This window comes from Epinephelus moara, chromosome 11, assembly GCF_006386435.1.
Source record: "Epinephelus moara isolate mb chromosome 11, YSFRI_EMoa_1.0, whole genome shotgun sequence".
NCBI classification, from domain to species: domain Eukaryota; kingdom Metazoa; phylum Chordata; class Actinopteri; order Perciformes; family Serranidae; genus Epinephelus; species Epinephelus moara.
Genome location: NC_065516.1, coordinates 28,659,852 through 28,679,767, shown reverse-complemented (window position 1 = coordinate 28,679,767; position 19,916 = coordinate 28,659,852). Strand labels below are relative to the sequence as shown.

At 40.0% G+C, this 19,916-nt stretch overlaps 2 protein-coding genes across 5 annotated transcripts; both read right to left on the bottom strand.

The window, feature by feature from the left end:
- Positions 1-214: 214 nt before the first annotated feature.
- Positions 215-6,224, bottom strand: pigm (phosphatidylinositol glycan anchor biosynthesis, class M). Of its 2 annotated transcripts, none has more exons than XM_050057321.1 (8): positions 5,833-6,224; positions 3,837-4,010; positions 3,529-3,649; positions 3,150-3,393; positions 2,664-2,767; positions 2,251-2,405; positions 1,909-2,010; positions 215-446 (listed from the first exon to the last, which is right to left on the bottom strand). In XM_050057321.1, the coding sequence occupies exons 1-8, from the start codon at positions 6,001-6,003 to the stop codon at positions 279-281; spliced, it is 1,239 nt and encodes a 412-aa protein (XP_049913278.1). In that variant the 5' UTR covers positions 6,004-6,224; the 3' UTR covers positions 215-278. The 2 variants fall into 2 exon arrangements, with proteins under 2 accessions (XP_049913278.1, XP_049913279.1); XM_050057322.1 differs by having other exon boundaries at positions 3,261-3,393.
- A 1,511-nt stretch (positions 6,225-7,735) lies between these two features.
- On the bottom strand, positions 7,736-19,909 carry LOC126398108 (leukocyte elastase inhibitor-like). 3 transcript variants are annotated; one of them, XM_050057318.1, is made up of 10 exons: positions 19,763-19,909; positions 18,201-18,382; positions 15,440-15,550; positions 12,885-13,025; positions 12,484-12,601; positions 12,222-12,364; positions 9,457-9,534; positions 9,189-9,278; positions 8,897-9,077; positions 7,736-8,754 (listed from the first exon to the last, which is right to left on the bottom strand). In XM_050057318.1, exons 2-10 carry the CDS (start codon positions 18,375-18,377, stop codon positions 8,528-8,530), a joined length of 1,266 nt encoding a protein of 421 aa, XP_049913275.1. In that variant the 5' UTR covers positions 18,378-18,382; positions 19,763-19,909; the 3' UTR covers positions 7,736-8,527. The 3 variants fall into 3 exon arrangements, with proteins under 3 accessions (XP_049913275.1, XP_049913276.1, XP_049913277.1); XM_050057319.1 differs by having other exon boundaries at positions 15,476-15,550; XM_050057320.1 differs by lacking the exon at positions 15,440-15,550.
- Positions 19,910-19,916: the final 7 nt, after the last annotated feature.

The following is a 19,916-nucleotide window of genomic DNA, read 5'->3' as shown; positions in this document are numbered from 1 at the left end:
AACAACAGATTTCTGCCCTGTGTGAGTCACTGTGGATTTAAGTGTTTTTGAGTATAGTGGCAAACATTTAATTCATGGGTTTACCTCAGAATGACTGAAAATTAAACAGTGGAGTTCGTCACTCAGGAAATGCCACTGTATGAATCTATTCTGTGTTAAAATTGTTTAGGTTATAAAGTAATTGATTACTCGAAGGGACTACGCATTAACAAAATACACACTTTATTTTTTAACATGCATCCATACAGTAGTCCATCTTCAGTTAAATTACTGGAATGTCATTCAACCTTCAGTCTCTGTGGAGTTTGCGTTGGTTTGTAATGGGCAACGATCTGAATCAAGATTGAAGAGTTGATTATCAAGAAGAGCAGGCCAGCAAGCCAGATCAACAGGAAGGTGTTGTAGCCTTCAAACTCCAGGAAGTAGGCTGGGCCCAACCAGATACCCTGAAAGTGGAGAGAAAATAGAATGTTTTCCTCATACCAAGGTGAATTTTATTTGCTTCATTTAAAACATGGCAAAATAAGCCCAGTTAGGCCCTGATCACACAGAAAGCATTTTAGCAGCTGGAGGTGGCTTTTTGTAATTGTTTTTAATGAGAATGAAGCTTTTTGCTCGCTGTTGCTATGCACCTCGAGTTTCTGCGCTCTAAGTGCCTGGCATTTTTGCCAGAGCACTCTGAACTCCTTGAGTTGAAAAAACTTCCAACTCAGAGCTGAAAAGTGCCCCATATCATCACCGCTGTTTTCCCATTGTCCAACTGTATGATTTGAGAGGCAGGCCTTCTGTGGTGGTCATGACAACAAGTTTACAGTTGGTAAACTATGGAAGAGAAACTGGTGGGAGCGGTTGGGGGATACCCAGAGCTATACAGCCTGACAACAGACACCAGGTTGTCAAACTGCCCCTGAGTCATCCTAAAATATGCCTGGAAATGGCGAAGCTCCTGGACTGACTGGTGGTACTCCCTGTGATCCACCTTCTTTTTTAGGGTCTCATATACCCACACTGATCTCCGTTTCCCTGTGCCTAACAAACTATTTGCTGACAGCTTCTCACCCTCAACCAGAGCTAGCAAGTTTTTTTACAAGTGGCATTCAATTAAAATTTTGCAACCTGCAAAATGCTTTCTGTGTGATTGGGGCCTAAGTTTTCTGTAAAGGAGAACAAGAGAATACTGAGTGATGCCAAAAAGCAACTGTGACTTTAAGTTATCAGTGCAGCTACCACTTAAAATGCACAATTTTAAAGCCAGTATAAATAATGCTACTTTATTATGATAGGAAGACCTTGTTAGAGGGATACTTCACCCACAAAATGTTTATTAGTGCATCAATCAGCAGGTTAAGCATGTTTTCACAGTGAGCAAAGAACCAAAAACAGAGAAAATTCTTGATGAATTTTAGTAAAAGGGGGGCCATCTTTAACAGTAAACCTATATCAAAACATCTGTTTAGAAACTCTCACACAATTCGTGCAATATAATCCAAGTCTCATTTATGCAGTCGTATGCTCAGTACCTCCTAATCACATGCATTTCATCTTAAATATTCCTATTTAAAAAACTTCTGCATGAACAGTATCAGGCACAGACAAGAAGTGTGCCTGGGCAAGCACTCTCTGGCTGTGGAAGTGTTTCAAATAGTAATGTTTTAGCAAAAATACGTTTAGGATGTACTGAGCATACGACTCAATGAATGAGACTTGGTTTATACTGCTCGGGTTGTGTGAGAGTTTGTTAACTGATGGTTGATATCGTTTTGCAGTTGTTAAACATCATGAAGAATTTAATGTAACATAGGCTGAGTTACTGATAAACGATCATTTTGTGGGTGAAGCATTCCTTTAACAAAGTGCAAATCTGATGTTGTATTTAATTGTAATCCAGAACACGGTATATTGAATTACCTGTCCAGCAAACCAGAGGAGCAGCAGTCCCACTCCCTGTTTTAGTGACAGACTCAGGTGAGGAATCACCAGAGGGAGTAGACAAAGGTACCACAGGAAGTACTATAAAAGGATAACAAACAACATTGTTAAAGGCTCTGTGAATGGTATAAACTACGGCTAGATAATAAGATTATATACATGATATTTTAGACTATAATAATATCTATATAGTATATAATAATCCTGTGCTTTAAAGATAGGCCTTATACTATCTTGAGTATAACTTTATCTGACAATGACTGCAAGACAATTCATCATCTGATCTCTACTTAGCTACTTGCTTAGTGGTGGTTTATGTACCTGTGAAGTGCAGACTTTGTTGAAAGACACAAAGATGGCGGTGTGCAGGAAACAGCAGAAGGCCAGGTCAGAGTGAAAGGCCCATGATGCTACCAACAGCAGGACAAGCTGTGGCAGGAATGCCGCCAAGCCGAGCCACTGGCTCCACCTGCTGTCTGCATCAACAAAAGACAAAAGAATTTGACCAGGCTTAGAACGCTGCATCATCTCCTGTAAGTTTACACTCCTTATCAACACAGGGGCACCAGGAAAATACCTAATAAACTTCAAACTTTATAACTGATTTAACAAACAAGGACTATCACTGCTGACCATGCACCTCTGCACATGAGCTTGAACTTTATGCTGGTCTTTGTTCTGTCTGCAGCAAGGTGCCACATTAGGAGGCTATAAATGTCTCTAGTAGTGAATACCTGATGTCAGGTAGAGCATGTAGAAGTATGGAGAGAAGTTGTGTCTGATGTCTCGTCTGGTCAGATGGTACAAGTAGGTCTCATGAAGGAACTCCCATCCATACCTGAAAATACAGGAGAGGAGTCACATGATTTGAGCGTTTCCATACAAAGTTATTAAAGTATATATTTTTTATATATTACGTCAGATAAGTGATGACTTTACAGTGAATTTTAATATATCTAGCCAGACTGACAAAATACTTAACTTTAGAATCAGATTAAAATGTTTCAAAATGACAGTCAATCATTTAAAATGACATTTGGACATTTGTTTTTTTTTTCCAGCAATTTATATCAGTGATGAATATCCACAACTTGTGTTACCAGCTAAATAAAAAATAAGTTCCCTGAACTTTTTCTACTTGCACAACGGAACCAAAATCACAGCCACAGTGAAGACATGTTACTGTGTGTGCTTGTGTGTCATTTCGTTGTTGATCTCACGTGTAATAGAAGAGCACTGTGAACATACAGAAAACTCCTCCGGCCACACTTGCAAAGAGGAACAGCTCACGGTTAAAGAAACTTCTTATAAACCCAGTGAACCTCTTCCACCTCTTTTTGCCCTCCTCTGATGTGGTCTCTGGGGTGCGCAGGGTCAAAGCAATGGGCAGAGCATATGTAACAGGGTAGATCTTCATATGGACTGACAGACCATAGAGTATGGCTGCCCACATCAGATGCCGGGCTAGAAGAAAAAAGATAAAAAATGCTACATTATTCTGCAGAACTAAAATGTCTTGCTGAAGCTCCACACACACACACACACACACACACACACACACACACACACACACACACACACACACACACACACCCTTACCTTCCATACAGAGTATTGTCCCCAGCACCAGGGCTGCCAGGATTGACTCAGCATTCCCTCGGCTGGACACTCCCATGGGCAGTGGGTTGAGGAGCCACAGAGAACAAACACGACGTGCAGTCTGAACATAAATCCCCCACAAAAACACAACTTAATCTGCACTGTGCATTTTCAAGAAGCCACTAAACTGTTGTTTTACTGGACAAAATGAATGAGGTATTTACAACTGCAGTCAGCAATTTTAAATAAACTATCCAAAGATTTCTACTCAATGAGAAACAGATTGATAAAAAAGTTTGAAAACACACCTCAGAGCTCAGACCCCTCAGGCGGAGGATTCTGTAAATGAGCAGTCCTGACAGCACATCACACACTATGAAGAGGATCTTGCCAAATACCATGCTGAGGTAGATGTTAGGGGTGAGCAGCCAGGCGAGGAGAGGAGTGTAGCGGTAGGTTGATCGGTTGTACGGGGACTTCCCCTGTGGAGAAGTTTCCCACATTGAAATGATGTAGTAAAGAACACAAGTATTAGCAACAAGGTATACTTAAAGTATAATAAATACTCATGTAGAGTGGCCCCAGCCAGTGATATATTATCCTTTTATTGGATCATTATTATTGATGCATTGCCATGCAATAAGCACTACTTTAATGTTGTAGCTGGTCGAGCTGGAGCTAATTTTAACTGCCGGTAATGTTAGTGAAGTGAAGTTGTTTTTCTTCCTCTGTTGTGAGGATATGATCATATGTCACAGTGGTGGTTCACATTTTGAAAAAATAAAGTTAAAAAAAAAAAAAAAAATGTTAGTGAAGTAAAAGTTACATAGCTTAAAGGGATAATGCGGAATTTATGAATTGGGGTTTTATGGGGTACTTGTCCATAGTCAGTGTATTACATACAGTAGATGACAGTCAGCACACCCCCAGTTTGGAGAAGCAGGCTAAAGTCTGACACAGAAGCAAATGTACTGTTTTGGATGGGGGTCAGCAACTAGAATGTATTTTAGCCATCTACAAAACAGTCCCACCTAAAAAAAACAGTTTAAGTGTATGCTATACTGAAAGTATTTCCACTGCTTTACCTTTTTCGTCAGACAGCCTGTTCTGACGGGGAAGTGGTTAATTGCTTCAGTTCCCCATCTATGTTCTCGTCAAAGTCACCAGAACACACAAAAACAGCAGTTTTGGCTTGCTGAACACAGGAGCTGCTGCTCTACCGCTGTTTCAATCAGTTATTTAGTATCTGGTGTGACTTAAGTGAATTCAAACTCACCCTTGTAACGCCAAAGTCACACAATTACACTAACAAAATAATTGTTGAAGGCAGTGAAAGACTGGCAGCTCCTGTGTTTAACAATGTTAAATCACCGATAATGAGGAAAAAATAGGGAGTGCTGCACCAGGTTAAGATTCTGTGTAGTTAGTCGTAAAAACATCAGGTGGTCTTCAATGATTGAGAGTCAGATATACTAAAATATACTTTCATACAAATATTACTGGGGGTGATCCTTTGTAAGCCATATGGACTTTTTCCTGCCTTTTACTATTCAGGTTTAACTTTATCCCTACTGTCAAATCCTTCTGTTTTGAGTTTTACACATTATAAATGTTTCAATTTTATAGCCTACACATTATGAGTTTGTTGTCTGTTCACACATGTTGTTTTTTGTCCTTGTCATACATATCTTATATTGTTAAGTTTCTGACACTTTATGTGCAGGTTTGTTATGGTATATTAAAATTCTTATTTTATTTCACTGTTGTTTCCTTTGTATTAATTTGGAATTGAACCTCTTTTCCTGTTACTAAATGTGGTAGTTATTTATAGTTTACATTTTTGTCAATTTTCATTTTCAATTTCTGTCTATGTGGGGTTTTTTGTCTAGTAGGGCTTTACCAATATATCATGTGACCTGTGGCACAAGACCCTCACATGAGTTGTTAAATTGCACACCTGTTTCCAGTGCATTTCACACCCTGATGAAGAATTTTCAGTGGAAACGCGTTGGACTATTTTTAGGTGGCTGACACCCATTTTAGTCGCTGACCCCTTCACAGCAGTGGACCGCTTTGCTTCCATGTCAGACTCTTGCCTGCTTCTCCAAACTGGGGGCATGCTGACTGATATCTATTGTATGTAAAATACTGTCTTTGGATAAGTTCCTCATACAACCCACCTCATAAGATTATAACTATCCCTTTAATATTAGCCAGTGTTACATCAGGACACATATTCAGGCATCAAACAACTTTTATCTGGCTGCTTTACTCCTGTCACAGAAGTTATGACACTGCTATTACCTCAGTTATGAATCTCGCAGCATCTGTGAAGACGTGGTAGTCGATGTCAGTGTACTTCACCACCATAGTCCTATCCTGGTAGTCTCCATAAGCGACCAAAGCCAGTCTTATAGCAAAGGAAGCCGTGAAAAGGACATGTTTTTCCGTGAGCTTCGTTATTAGCCTCTCCATCACAAACCAATGAGGTATAACCAGATTAACAGGCAGCACTGGGAGCTAAGTTTGTTAGCGTTAGCTTGTTGTCTTTGTGCTGAAATGCGTAGTCAAAATGTCGATTTCTCTCATCTTAGCTTGACTTTAAAAAGGTTTATGGTAACACTGTCGGCATGTTTTCTTAATAAGCTATTCGTTTTTGAAACTTGACAACTAGGAAGTAATCCGGAAGTGCATTTCCTAACACTTTTTTTCGTTCCGGACTTCCGGCACTAAAACATAGCGACGCATTAGCGCCACCTACTGTGCTGGAGCAGGATGCGTTTACTGACATACAGTACATTTGTCTATTGACAACAAATAACACCCCTCCCTCTGAGTTATTTTTAACACACCATACAAATCTCACTGCTCTGTTATGCAACATGTATTTCTAATGATCTGTTATGTAGAATTTAAACCTGACTGGACTGTCCAAAACAGCTAGCTTACACATTTCTTCCCCAGTTTCTACATGAAAAATATTCTGCACACAGGTTCTTCACTGGTCAGACAAGTCACTTGCAGGCACATTTAATCGCCTTAATAATAATAAAATATTTTTAAACCTTCATGCTTAAATAAATGGTGTAACAAACCACCATTTTTAAAAGAATGTACTTGTTTAGTTATTTTGTTATAACAACAATAGTTGTCTGACAATTATTGTCTTGAATGAATGCCTTTATTGTCATTACATGTTCACATGCAACGAAATTTGCTGTCTCTCATAAGAGAAAAACTCCTCAATTCACTCAACACACACTCACATACCCACACATTAAAATAGGATAAGGCTAAGATAAGATAGATATGATAAATAAGGTGCTATAAAAACAACATTAAGTGCATATACAGTTATTGTACATCTGTCCATGGTAGTGCAATTTAAAATTGTTATGGTGGTGGGGGAGGAAGGGAGGGTGATTTGGGGGAGAGTGTTCAGTTTGTGCATGGCTGTGGGGTAAAAACTGTCACTCAGTCTGGGGGTGCGGCATTTCAGGGCCCTATAGCATCTTCCGTATGGCAGCAGTGTGAACAGGTGGTGAAAAGGGTGAGTGCTGTCTTGAACAATCCTGCAGGTCCTCACCCCAGGTGCTCCCTGTAGAGGTTGGGTGGAGAGGATTTGTAGCTACATCATCAACCAGTCTTCTGACGAGTATGGGGGTTTGAGGACAGGCTTTCTGACATGCCATCAAGTCACTGTCAGACGCTGCTGAGCAAAGCAGCAATTGGCTTTGGATGAAAAGGAAGGACCACAACTGGTCTGCAAAATAACCTGAGAGGTAAAAGCGGAGGGGGGCACACCTGGAATGCCAGGTGTTGCTGCTGAACACTCTTGAGATGTTGTGGGCCTACCAACGAAACACCAACTAAGGAGGGTGGCCACCTGAAGACCCTTGTGAAGTGATTACCCCTGTCCTACTCAAGACACAAGACACCAGGCAATTGCTGAATACTCTTAGTAATTGTAACAACAAGTGCTATAAGCTCAACTTATTCTTCTCATATAGCATTGATCAAAGCATTACTGTACTGTAGTTCAGGTTAAACATTAACAGTGAGTAATATGTTAAAGACTTCTCATCTCAGACAGCCAGTGTAGTATTAACGCTTTCAGTGAATGATCAGACTTCAGGTTATCTATCCTATCACACGTGGCTGAACCAGATCTGAGTAAATGTCAAGAAAACAAATAAGTGACAAATAATGTTTTTGAGCCACACACTTTTATTCCACATGTTAAAGCATAAAGATAAGAATAAAAATCATCTGGACTCAATGCCAGTTCCAACTTTCATGTAAGCTCTTGTTCTTTATAGTCTATACTTTAGTCTGCAGCCTATACAAATAACTGCACTTTGCTTGAAGACATCTATCTGGCAATGCGATTTCATCACATTATTCTCTTTGGTTAACTGAATATATGAAGATATGACAGTTGCAAGATTCTCTGCACTTTATATACAGAACATGCAATTTCAGCATTTTATGTATAAACGTTCATGTCTGCTGGCAGCTGAAAAAAGAGGCATGATAGAAATTGCGATTAAGGCAATTTTTTTTTAAAAGGGTGTTAAGTTTAAGACAAGTTTAACATAATGGTAATGGTACAGATTAACTAGGGTGGGGTGTGAGGGTGAAGCGAATAGGGCAATGCATGTATTACAGACATAAAGTGAACCAGATTCTAAGGATGAGATTGGGTGCAAAAGATAAACAGTGCAAGAATTTAATGATCAGGATAAACACAGAATCACTCAAGAAGTAAGAAGTGAGGCAGACAAGAAGCCACAGTTCAGAAAAAAAACAACACCACAGCTATTAATCATTATACCGGTGTTGAAAATATAGGACGGGAACTCAGGATGTGATTAGCTACAGGAAACCCCAGAGTGGTGAGTCTCAACATTCTTCCAGTATTATCTAAGAAAATGTTATACTATTGCATTAATTGATGTATTGTAACCCCCCCTTCCAGTTGAGAAACACCTCTCTGTGCTCACTCAGGAGAGCAGTATCGACCAGCAAAGAGGACGCTCATGGAGGGGTTGTGTCGGATGAAGAAGAGGAAGGGGTGGTCTGCGATGAAGGTGGCTGGCATAATGGCACAGCGCAGCATCATGATAGCAGCAGTGGCAGCAGCTGCCTCAGTTCCCTCCTCGTTGACCTCCACAAAAGCCTTGTGGACGACTTTTGACAGCACCAGGTCATTGGCGGGAGACATGCCTGTCAAAGAAAAAAGGAAATAGATTATTTAAAGAAAATATATAATGCCAACCCTACCCTTCATGACACTAATGTTGAGCACATTGACAGGAACAAGTTCAGATTATGAATATATGCGATATGATCCAGGCACAAGTCCTACCAGAGAAATCACTCATTGCCATGTCAAAGGCATCCACCATGCCCATGCTGACCAGGACATTCTTCAAGTCATAATTCTCCTCCATCTTGAACCGGGGCAGCTCAACCGTGACCTCAATTTCATCCATCATATCTGGACGAGACCACTCCACAAAGTTCTCATATGTCAGCTCCTTCTCCAGCTGGTGGTGGACACAAAAAAAGTTTTTCTTTGTCTTGTGGGGTTCCTTATGTATGCATGTGCAAGTGTGTGTGTGTGTGTGTGTGTGTGTGTGTGTGTATGTGTGTCCTACCTTCTCCAGACCTGTTGAACTGTCCTCCATCACATTGGGTAAAAAGATGAGCATGCTGAGCTCCTTTCCTTTGTAAGGCATCTCTAAGACCTGTACAACAGATGGTTTCAAACATTATATGAAAAATATATGTACTGCCTAACCTCATCAACAAAGGTTATACATGATTGGTTTGATTGCTGCCTTATCAGTAAACATCTGGTTGAGGGACTGACAGATGTATTGACTGAAATGCTGTATTGATTGATTAAGTGAATTGCTTCATTACCTGGCAGTTGGCTTCAGGGATGTAGGTCAAAGGGAACTTGGATTTCTGGTGCATCATCTTCACTGGCTTGGTGTCATTCTGAAAACAGCAAACGGAAAAATATGTGAGCTTAAAGACCTGACGTCTTGTACACATCACCTTATTACAGTGATGCTGATGTGTATGGCAGGGTGTGGTCAGTGCACAGTGGCATTAGCTGTCAGGTGTGGCCAGAGGTGCAACATACTTGAAACTTCTAACCAGAGGGGGCAGCAAAACACTGCTCTTCAGCCTGGTATTAAGTTAAACTGTGTCTCAAATCAGATACTCCTGTACTTACACTTGCCATTTTAAATGCTTGAGTGCATTTACACTGAGAAGTATGGCAAAATACAGTGCACTATGGTAACACAATGGTGCACTCATAACAGTCAAAAAGTTGAGTAGGGAACGTTTAACACTTCACACCCTCAATGGTGGTCATGTTGCCAACGTGGCAGAATGGGCGGGACCATACACACATTTCAAACCTGTTTTCTTTCACCACCACTACACTGTTGTCAGATAGAAGCCATTAGTTTTATTAGGTTAATTCTGCTGTAATTCTGTACCGCGAACAATAGCATACATGTTACCGTTAGCTTGCTAGCTAGCTAAGGATGACACATTTTTATCATCGGGCATTGTTTTTTACATGTTTTGGTGTAAGCTATACGATCTATGGCCATATGTTCTGTTTGGTGTTTATGTATGTTCGGCTGCAATTCACTGAGTAGAAGAAGAATCATCACCTCCGGAAAGTGGCTATGTTTGATTTGAGGCAACACTACCCTATCAAAGTGCAAGTGTACAAGTGTACTATCTGCAAGTGAACAACAAAAGTATCCAATTAAAGACAATTTAAGACCTTTGCACACCAAGCCCCCTTTTTCCCCCCGTATGCGTTCTTTTAATCTGTCTTTCAGAGAAAAAAAAAGGAAAAGAAAACAAAAAGTTACACACAGAAACCTTGCACACTGAGTCTGATGCGTTTGATTGTTCTATTTTTTGCAAAAATTTGCAATACGAGACAAAATCGAAAAATACTTTTGCTGCCTTGCTTCCCTCTACTGGAGGTATCTCCCACCTGTCGCCACTCTCACCCTGCTGCATTTGGCACCACAGCTACCTGAAAGGGCTGAGCTGTCCTCCCTCTCTGTCTCGACACTGTCACTCATTGTTTGTGTGGAGTCCGCATCTTCCTCCTCGTCACCATCATCAACCTGAATATCACTATCTGACCTGTTGAAAGCAGGCTATCGGAGTTATGAAATTATATTATGCACCCTGTCCCCCACTTGTGTTGCAGGTGTATGTGTCCCGCAGGTCACGCCACATTTTCTCCACTGCTTCTTGGTCAAACAACTCTCCAAAGGCTATATATGGCTGAGAAAAATCACAGAAAATCGAACCTGTGCTGATGGACAAAAATTTGGGGTCGGTTTGCAAACCTGATTGACATAACGTAAGGCCGTATTTATTTTTGAATGTGCAAAAATTTCAGAGAAAAATACAAACTTGGTGTGCAATGGCCTTTACTCTTCAATACACAATACTAAAGCTGCATAAAGCTACAGTATATTTTGGATGCTAAAATGAATCACAGCGATTTCCTTGGTAATAACAGGATTGCTAATCCCTGCTTGAAAAGTTGTTACAGTAAGAAGGAAAGATTTTATCCACCAGATCACAGCTAAATCACTTTTTATCACTCGGGGGAAAGACAAATGTCTTAACCTCTTTTTTGTTGGTGAACCATTTATCAATAAATTACACAGTATCTGATCAAATTGATTGTACTACTGCATGGGGATGTCTACTGACCCAAACTCTGTGTTTACTTGAGCAGCAAACTTTTTTTTTTTTTTTAACCTTTATTTAACCAGGAAAAGACTCACTGAGATTAAAAATCTCTTTTACAAGAGTGTCCTGGCCAAGACAGGCAGCAGCATAATCATACATACACACAAACACAAGGTGGACACAAACATTAAAAACACTTAGCATCCAAAACAGCAACAATTCAAGGTCAGCTACAATAATAAAAGCCTCAGGCAAAACATCTACAACCAGATGTTTCTGCCTCCAGGTCATCCAATTTCCCCTTAAAAGTGTTCAATGAGACCAACTCATTTTGTTTCAAAGTTTTCTGTAACATGTTCCAGGCAGAGGGAGCAGCAAACCTAAATGCTTTCTTTCCCAGTTCAGTTCTGACTTTTGGGACAGACAGCAAGAACAAATCCTGAGACCGAAGACTGTGAGTCCCAGTATTACTTCGGTTAATGTAGGACAAAAGGTAAGAAGGAAGAAAACCTAAGATTGCCTTGTAAATGAGAATATGCAGGAGTCTACATTCTTACCAACAACATGTGGTCTAAGAAGAGCAATCATCCTACAAAAAATGCGTCATTCCTTTTCACTGGAAAACACTCAGATGTTTAAAACAGCCATTGGGAAACACTCCCTATTAGTCCTAACTAGCATGCAATACAGAAGTGTTCGACAAATTAACTTTTATTACGTAATCAGATTTCACACTCTTTGACCCTGGTTTTCACCATTTGATATGATCACATTTCCTGTCATGACCCTGATGTCGAAATCTTTTCATTCACTCTTTCATTCCACACTTTCAGTGACAAAGTCAGAATTAGTGTACATGGCCTAAATGTACAGTTTAACAAAAGTCAGCTACAGTCAGAAAGTCTGGGTTTTTAAATCAGTGTTATTCATTTGAGCAGTGTTACCTTGTTGAGTCTAAACTGAGCGTCCCGTGTGAAGTCCACCTTAAACTGTTTGTTCCAGTGGCCCTTGAAGTAGATGGCATTGACCAGCACCAGCCTGGTCATGTTGTCCACCACACCCTTGGCCAGCACGTCCTTAATTTTACCTGGTAGACAAAATTGACCCATTAGTGAAGTATCACACAACTGAAAGCATGTCTGAGAAATGGCAAGCTCAGTTGTCATATGTCCATGTTTGATGTGTGTATGTTAGTGTGTGATCTACCTTGTGTCTTCTCGAGCACCCAGCTGTTGATGTTCACCCTGGCTTCCTCTGAGCTGCTTATGAAGTCCACAGACTCCAGCTCTGCGTTGTAGTGCTTCCTGGTTTTTTCCAGAAAATCCTGGAACCATCGACATCACATTTACAGTTTGTGATCATCCAAACAACAAAATTTTTGCTGAACTTTAGTTTGCGGAATTAAAAGTCATTACAGCCACAAAAGTATTCTCACAGTCACGGCTTAACTTGCTTGTATGCTGGCCTGCTGTCCACCCCCTCATTCATCATTCCTTCTAACAAAACCTAAAAAGATTCTTATCTGTTCCTCCAGCCTAATAATATGTAAACAAAACTACACCTACCCACTAAGACATATACACACATATACATGATGAAACACGCACCTCAACAAACTTGTAGGACTGCTCCCCGTACAGCCTGTTGGCAACACTGAGGGCATACGGAGCATCAGCCTTGTTGACTGCACTCAGCAGATTTGCAAAGCCAGCATGGACATCATCCTTACAATCCTTGGTTTTCAGGCACTGTGGACAAAGTAGACAAGTGTTACAGAGATGCAGTGAGCATGTGACAGACCAGTCTATTATAAAGTGTATATTAGACTGGTCATCTTGCCTATTAAGTGATGAGACTAGTCAAAATAATCAAGGTTGCCTTATAGATTGTTGGGTTTAGTACTCCATGCTGCACAATTGTATACATTATGTTAAACAACGATGGGTAACTGAGTACATACTGAGTAGATTTGGGTGTTAAGCTCTCTCTTGTAAAGCCATTCCTCTTTTTTTCATCAGGTATGTAACATTTGGATGTGTACATAGAATCAGCATACAACAATGTATATCAGACATAGACTGTTCTATAATGTAATACTGGGAAGAAACAGATGGACTTTCTCATCACTTAATGGGTAAGGTGGTATATTAGATACATTTTTTTGCAGTGTGCTCCATACAGTATATTGTATCTGAGAACACCCATATCACTGACATGTCAATGTTTCTGCACGACATCCCAACATGGACTAAAATATGGGGGAAAAAATACAATAAAAGTCTGACATGGAAAAGGTAAAGGGATCACTTCAGTATTTTTCAACCTGAACCATATTTTCCCATGGTTTTGTGTCTAAGTGACTAATGGGAACCACATTGTTTTATAGCTGGTACAGTATTGAGCAAGAGGACTGCAGCCAGCGAAACAGGCTGCAAAGTAAACACTTGGGGCGGGGTAGATGCGCACCATTTATTCACGTCTATTAAAAGTGCTCAGGCTCATATTAATATTCTGAGTGTCTGACAACATAATGTAAAGGATCCATACAAAGAAAGACTTTTGTTTTGTTAAAGAATAAGATCCTTTTTGTTTATCCAAAAACAGTCGCAGAAATCGCCGTCGCCACACCCTCCAGACTCAGTCTAAACCAGTAGTTCCCAGCTGGTAGGTCATTGATTCTGAATGGACCAAAAGTGACTCGCAAATGTGTCACGATTGTAAAAAACAACAACCCCAAAACAAAACAAAAAAACACTTTATTTTTAATTACAGTGAATTTCTGGCACATAGCTTTTATTTTAAAGTGTGTAGAGTGAGTGACTAATGGACAGCTACTTGACAAAGACAGGAAACTAGCTCGACGACATGGCCAAACGCAAGTATGACGTTGAATATATCAAAGTGTTTGGACCTTGAACTAATGACCAAGGAGAAATCTGGACCCCCTGGCTGGACCAGCTGGGAACCACTGGTCTAAACAAATACTAATTCTATCATTGTAAAACTCTTCATTCAAAGTCGGCAGTAAGAAAATAAACCTCACTAAAACCACCTTGCTAACCATGCTGGCTCGACACATGCGAAACTCACCGATTATTTAAATCCAGTCTGGAGGTTTTGGCAATAGCAATTTCAGGGCTGTTTATGGTTAAACAAAAAAAAGTTGTCTATCTCTGTGAAGATTCTTTCCATAATGTTGTCAGACATTTATCATAATCTGAGCCTGTTAGTGGTAAAAACAAGCACTTCTAGTGGACCTAGACTGACAGTGCACGAATGCCCCTAGTGGTTCTATTGCAGCCTGTTTTGCCGCTGCCGACTGTAACCCTCTCGTTCAATACTGGACAGATTTCAAAAGCAGTTGTTACAGTTAGTTGCTTAGACGAAAAAGGTGGGACAATAAGGCTACGGTTGAAAATTGCCAAAGTTACCCTTCAACACTGCCTTTAAAGAACCCATAGAAAATGTCTGCCCAAGCTTTGACAAGCCTTTACAGAAACACTCATGTGAAGACATGCCATCCCGCCACCATGTTTTTATTTATATTGTTAGCTTAAAAAACAAATACCCATGTTTTTATTTAGCTGAACTCAGGATGGTATGTTTAGCTGGTGTGCGTCCATCAGCAAGACATAAACTGTCATTTCAGTAGGAAGTCATGTTGACTAAATTTGGTGTTAACCACATAAGAGCATTATCAGAGTAAGACAATGGGATGAGAGATATATACAAAAGAAAACAGCTCTATTTTCAAAATGCGTTTTGCTGTCATCATTTCTGTAAGTGAGGGTTCAGTCTAATCACACTGTGGTTTCCAGCAGCTGCTTATAAGAGATAAAAAGCACACCAGGAAAAAAAACAAATAGAAAAGCCAGGACTACATTCCTGCGTATTATGTAATACTATGGGGCTTCTAGCTGTTGGACACACACACTTAACCTTCAGTAAACAGCATACCACGAGGGCCGCTCCTCTGCATTACTGTTTTTTTCTCCTCCCAATTCCGTTCAAGACATCAGCAAGCAAAGCAGGGTGAAAGCATGAAATTCTCTCTGGAGCCACCATCTCTTTGTCTCCAAGGATCCCCTCACCAGATGACACCACACCGTTAGTAAAATTCCCCTGAGTTAGTTCATCATCCCTCTGCTGTTGACTTTGTTACCGCCTTCAGCAGATGCAGTGGCACTTTGGTCTGGACCTGCTGCTGCTGCAGCATTTGCATCTGCTGGGCTCCTGCGTGCTGTGGCTTCTCTGCCTCAGTGAAGCAAAGGACCTAGGGGTGCAACCGGAACTGTAAAGTTAGACGGCATGTGTCTCTGGTTGCGTATAGGAAGTTGTAATATTTTTCCAGCAGTGATCTGTGGGTTAAGTCCTATCCCTCAGGCCTTGCACAGTACATTAGCCTTAAATTGGGAAGATGGATCAGAAATGATGCCAAGTCAAACAGGAGATCAAAGAGAAGTGAGTACAAAACACTTTGATGCCGTTATCTCTCTCCCGCAAAAGGAAATAAGGAGATGACAATTGTGGCTACTTATTTCATCAAAATACACACTGTTCACAGTGCAAAGACCATCTTCAAACCTGTGAATGTACATCACTTTCCTACACAAATCTGTTGAGTTATCTTGACTGCAAGTGGTAGTAGAATGCATGGAAACTGGACCAAAGTAACCCAATCATTGACTGCTTAATCCACTTGTATATCATTACTACTGTTAAATACATGAGTTTAAAATTGATTTTAATGAACACATTTGGAACATGATGGGTGGTGTTGATGAAGGGGTACTTTGATGCAACAGACAGGGCAGCGGGGCATAAACAGACAGAAAAAGTAGAAACCACTCGCTTAGAACAATTCAACAAGACATCTCGGTTGTAGAGCTGAAGTTATGCTTCCAGAAATATTTTTAGATAACCATTTGTTAAAGTACGTTTTTATCATATTTAATAAAATTATGCTTACTATCATTATATCCAGGCAGTAGTAGTGGAGTGATTTCAGTTAAACAGTGCACTAAAATATGTTTCCGAAAACATCTGAAGTGAGAAACAGGCAATGCAGTAACAGAATCTTGATTCTTATTTGACTAGCACTGCCTAGTTTGACAGTTTGACCGCAGTTCATGAGCAGCGATTGACATGATTGACAGCTGCGTCAGAGACTCCTCGGCTCTGATTGTTTGTTTTTGCTCAGCCGCAGAGCAGGAGAAGCAGGAGGAGGAGGGGGAGGAACATGATTTTTTTTCACTTATCCGTCCCATGTACTGTCAAGACATAGTGATAGTTTCAGCAGATATGACAAAAAGCTATCTTTATAAAAGTTACCAACTGTAGCTTTAAGTATGACAGGTTTATTTAGCTTACCAATATGTTTTATTGATTCTCATGTTCTTGTTATGTACAGCAATTATAGTAGGCAACATGTTCAAGCCAAGTTGTTGGTGTGGGTTAGGGTTGGGTTAGGGTGTATATTCCTCTCAACGGACTGCAGCATCTGTAGAGAAAATGTTGGCCAGCTGGCTAATATCCAAGTTACTATTTCACACAACAGGGCTTTCTGGTAACTGCCTGCTAAAAAACCCCAAGCAACCACATGTTGCAGTCACCTCTGCTCCCTTTCATGCATATGCAATCACACACCCACTCTCTCTCACTGACCAAGTCTTTCAGTGCAGACACAGTTTTATCACCTCAACTCATGACCCTCCCCTGCCTTCATTCTTGGTGCAGCTCTGATATGCTGTAATCACTTACTTCTGTAACACTGTGTAATTTTCCACAATATTGTAATTTCTGGAGGAAACATGGCGCATTTTGGGTGGAGCCCTGCCGCTCCCACATACTCACACTTCCACCAGCCCGGAGTAACCTTGGTGTGGCTTTGCTTTAGAAATTCTTTAGAAAAATGTCATCAACTGTTTTTGTTTTACATCATGTTAACTTCCACCTAAACTTTCAAACTACCTTTACTCAATATCTCACTGTACTGGTTATTGCCAAGGCCCTTCTGCTGTTTCTATTGGTGCACAAACTGCCACTATGTGATGGGTTTTATTCTCCTCAAGATGTAAGAGTATAAATCAGTCATTATCCTACTGAACAAAGTATATTACTTTACATGCATGATTATCTCCATATCCCAAAACCACAGAATAGACACAGATTAAGCTCTGACAATGCTTTTTCCAAAGGAACCACAAATTAGGAATTTATTCTACACTTGTTGTATCTGCATTGTGCACAGGAGCACAGTAAAACTGAAAGCTGTGATTGTAATGTTAATAATAGTCATTACTATTTATTGTCTAGTCTGGATTAACTGAGTTGCATTAAAGAGGACTGCAACTTGTCTTCCATCTGGCAGCAACTCAACTTTAAAAACTGCTCTTTTATGACACCCAGGCTGCAACATAAAGGGAACTGATAAGGTGTACAGACTACTTCACCTATATCTTTACAGCCCTTACACTTCCATATTATGTTTCATGTTTCTATAGTAACAGAGCGCCACCCCCCCATAAAATCTAGTCAGAGCCTGAACAGAAGAGATATTTGTTATCTTTTGTAGCTGACGCTGAAAGAAAAAGCTGGTGATTCATGCTGAATGAGAGCATGCACGCCTACCACTATGCCCTTTATTCCTATGAAATTTATCCCACTATCTTCAGTGTTGCTTGTAATTGTCTTAGAGAAGTGCTGGGTTAATGTTATGTGAGAAGACAGAGTTTGTGGTGGTGTTTTAATAGTGTGAAATCTGCATCATTTTGTCCAGCAGGTAGAAAAAGCAATAATAACATTGATTATAAGCCTCACGAAATCACGCAGGACCTGGTGCACTACCCTGCAATGCCATTAATGCTAGTCTGTTACTTTTCACAAACACATTTGGTGGATGTGTGTGTGTGTGTGTGATGTACCTCTGACATCTGTGCGGCTGTGTTGCCCCCAGACCCCAGCATCACCATAGCCAGGGCTGAGGAGATGCTGAAAGGGGAGAAGAAGATATTCTTGGTGTTGTCATCATCGCCCAGCTTTTTGAGCAAAGCCAGGGAGAAGGTGGTGTTGGCTTTGGATAGGGGGGTTTCTGATGCCATTGTTTCTACAAAAACAGGAAGGCAGAGCATGAATCATTACACTGCAAACTTAAAATAATGCTTTCATATCTTTATCTGTATCTCACTCTCTTATTGGACGATATATTAAGGCCATTTCCAAACCAGTAAGACTCAGTCTTTAGTTCAGCAAACATTTAACAGACTAGAAAGATTTAATTAAATTCATTTTTTAACAATTGGTTCAACTACCCTAACCTCTACCCACCTAAATATATTAGTTATATCAATGCAAAGCAGTGGTTGTTATCATTAGTAATCAGAGTTGGGAAGTAACTAATTACAGAATAATTGTAAGTGTAATCAGTTACAATTGCTAAGAAAAAAATACAGTTACTAATAAAAATACCGGTGATTACAAGGGGGGTACATCTGATTATATTTTTTATGTAGAATGTGACATTAATCTTTTCTTTCTTTTCGCATAGCCTAACTTATTATGAAATTCTGCGTCTTTATTGCACAATAATATCAGCACACCATTGGTATTGGCCCATATCGGCTTTAAAATGAAATATCAGACCGGCTAATATGCTTTTTCTTAATTAGCGTGATGAATGAACATTACATACATTGAAAATTATTGTATTTCATGACTCGATATGAGTATGCGTGCATATTATAATGCTAATTCCACTACAGAAGAGACTGATCACTAAAGTTAGGTGGGGAAAAAAGTTGACACATGTCTGGGCTCCTCTTCTCAAGCTTTCAATATCTTATTAGGGTGTTCCATTTCACATCTCCATTATTTCTCATGAGTTGCACTTGTATTAAATTATCTGGGGTTTTTTTTTTGTAAATAAACTGAATTGAAATTGAAACTTAGGTTACTACAATTTGAATTTCTTAAAATAGTTTCATTACTTATAACATTTTAACAGGGTAACTAGTAATCTGTCACCTATTGCATATTAAAAGTAACCTTCCCAACACTGTTAGTAATCAGGGTTTTGTTAAACGTGGCTGCATCGTTGATAGTGTGTGCATACCAAATGTATTTACAAAATGTCACACATTCAAGACAATAATAAACTTCCAGATTTAGTAAAAAAAAGCGGAAATACTCAATATTAGTCTTAGTACAAGGAAACTAACTTTCATATTACGTTGCGTAATGTGGATATATTATATTATACTTACAATTACCTACACTAGTATTTAAATATACTCTGCTCATAAGGCCAGACCATGAGTCAGCCAGGTTGAACTCTGTCTTTTCCCCTCTAACACAAAGCCAGCTATCCCGCTTAACCTGTCAGGTAAAACAGATTGTAAGAATCTATGTGCCTACAGACTGAATCAGCTTTATTCTGTAACACCAACTGTCCACAAACCACATAATAAAACTCAGCCGTGAGACTCACCCTCTGCTTACTGACAGACAATTTCCAGATGGTCCTCGAGTGGTCAGGAGTATCTCCGTCACAGGAAGACTTCTGTTGGAAGCATCACTTTTATTATTTTGTTACAAACTGGCACGCCCAGCTGTCAAAGGAGCTTCCGCATTCTCACATGTCA

Coding starts and splice junctions, on each gene's coding strand:
- pigm (XM_050057321.1), bottom strand. CDS start 6,003: ATGGAGAGGCTAATAACGAAGCTCACGGAAAAACATGTCCTTTTCACG. Junction 3,650..3,836: donor TGAGGGGTCTGAGCTCTGAG/GTGTGTTTTCAA, acceptor ATTTATGTTCAG/ACTGCACGTCGTGTTTGTTC. Junction 3,394..3,528: donor GACAATACTCTGTATGGAAG/GTAAGGGTGTGT, acceptor TTTTTCTTCTAG/CCCGGCATCTGATGTGGGCA.
- LOC126398108 (XM_050057318.1), bottom strand. CDS start 18,377: ATGGCATCAGAAACCCCCCTATCCAAAGCCAACACCACCTTCTCCCTG. Junction 13,026..15,439: donor CACTGCATCTGCTGAAGGCG/GTAACAAAGTCA, acceptor CTTTGTCCACAG/TGCCTGAAAACCAAGGATTG. Junction 8,755..8,896: donor GGCAATGAGTGATTTCTCTG/GTAGGACTTGTG, acceptor TTTCTTTGACAG/GCATGTCTCCCGCCAATGAC.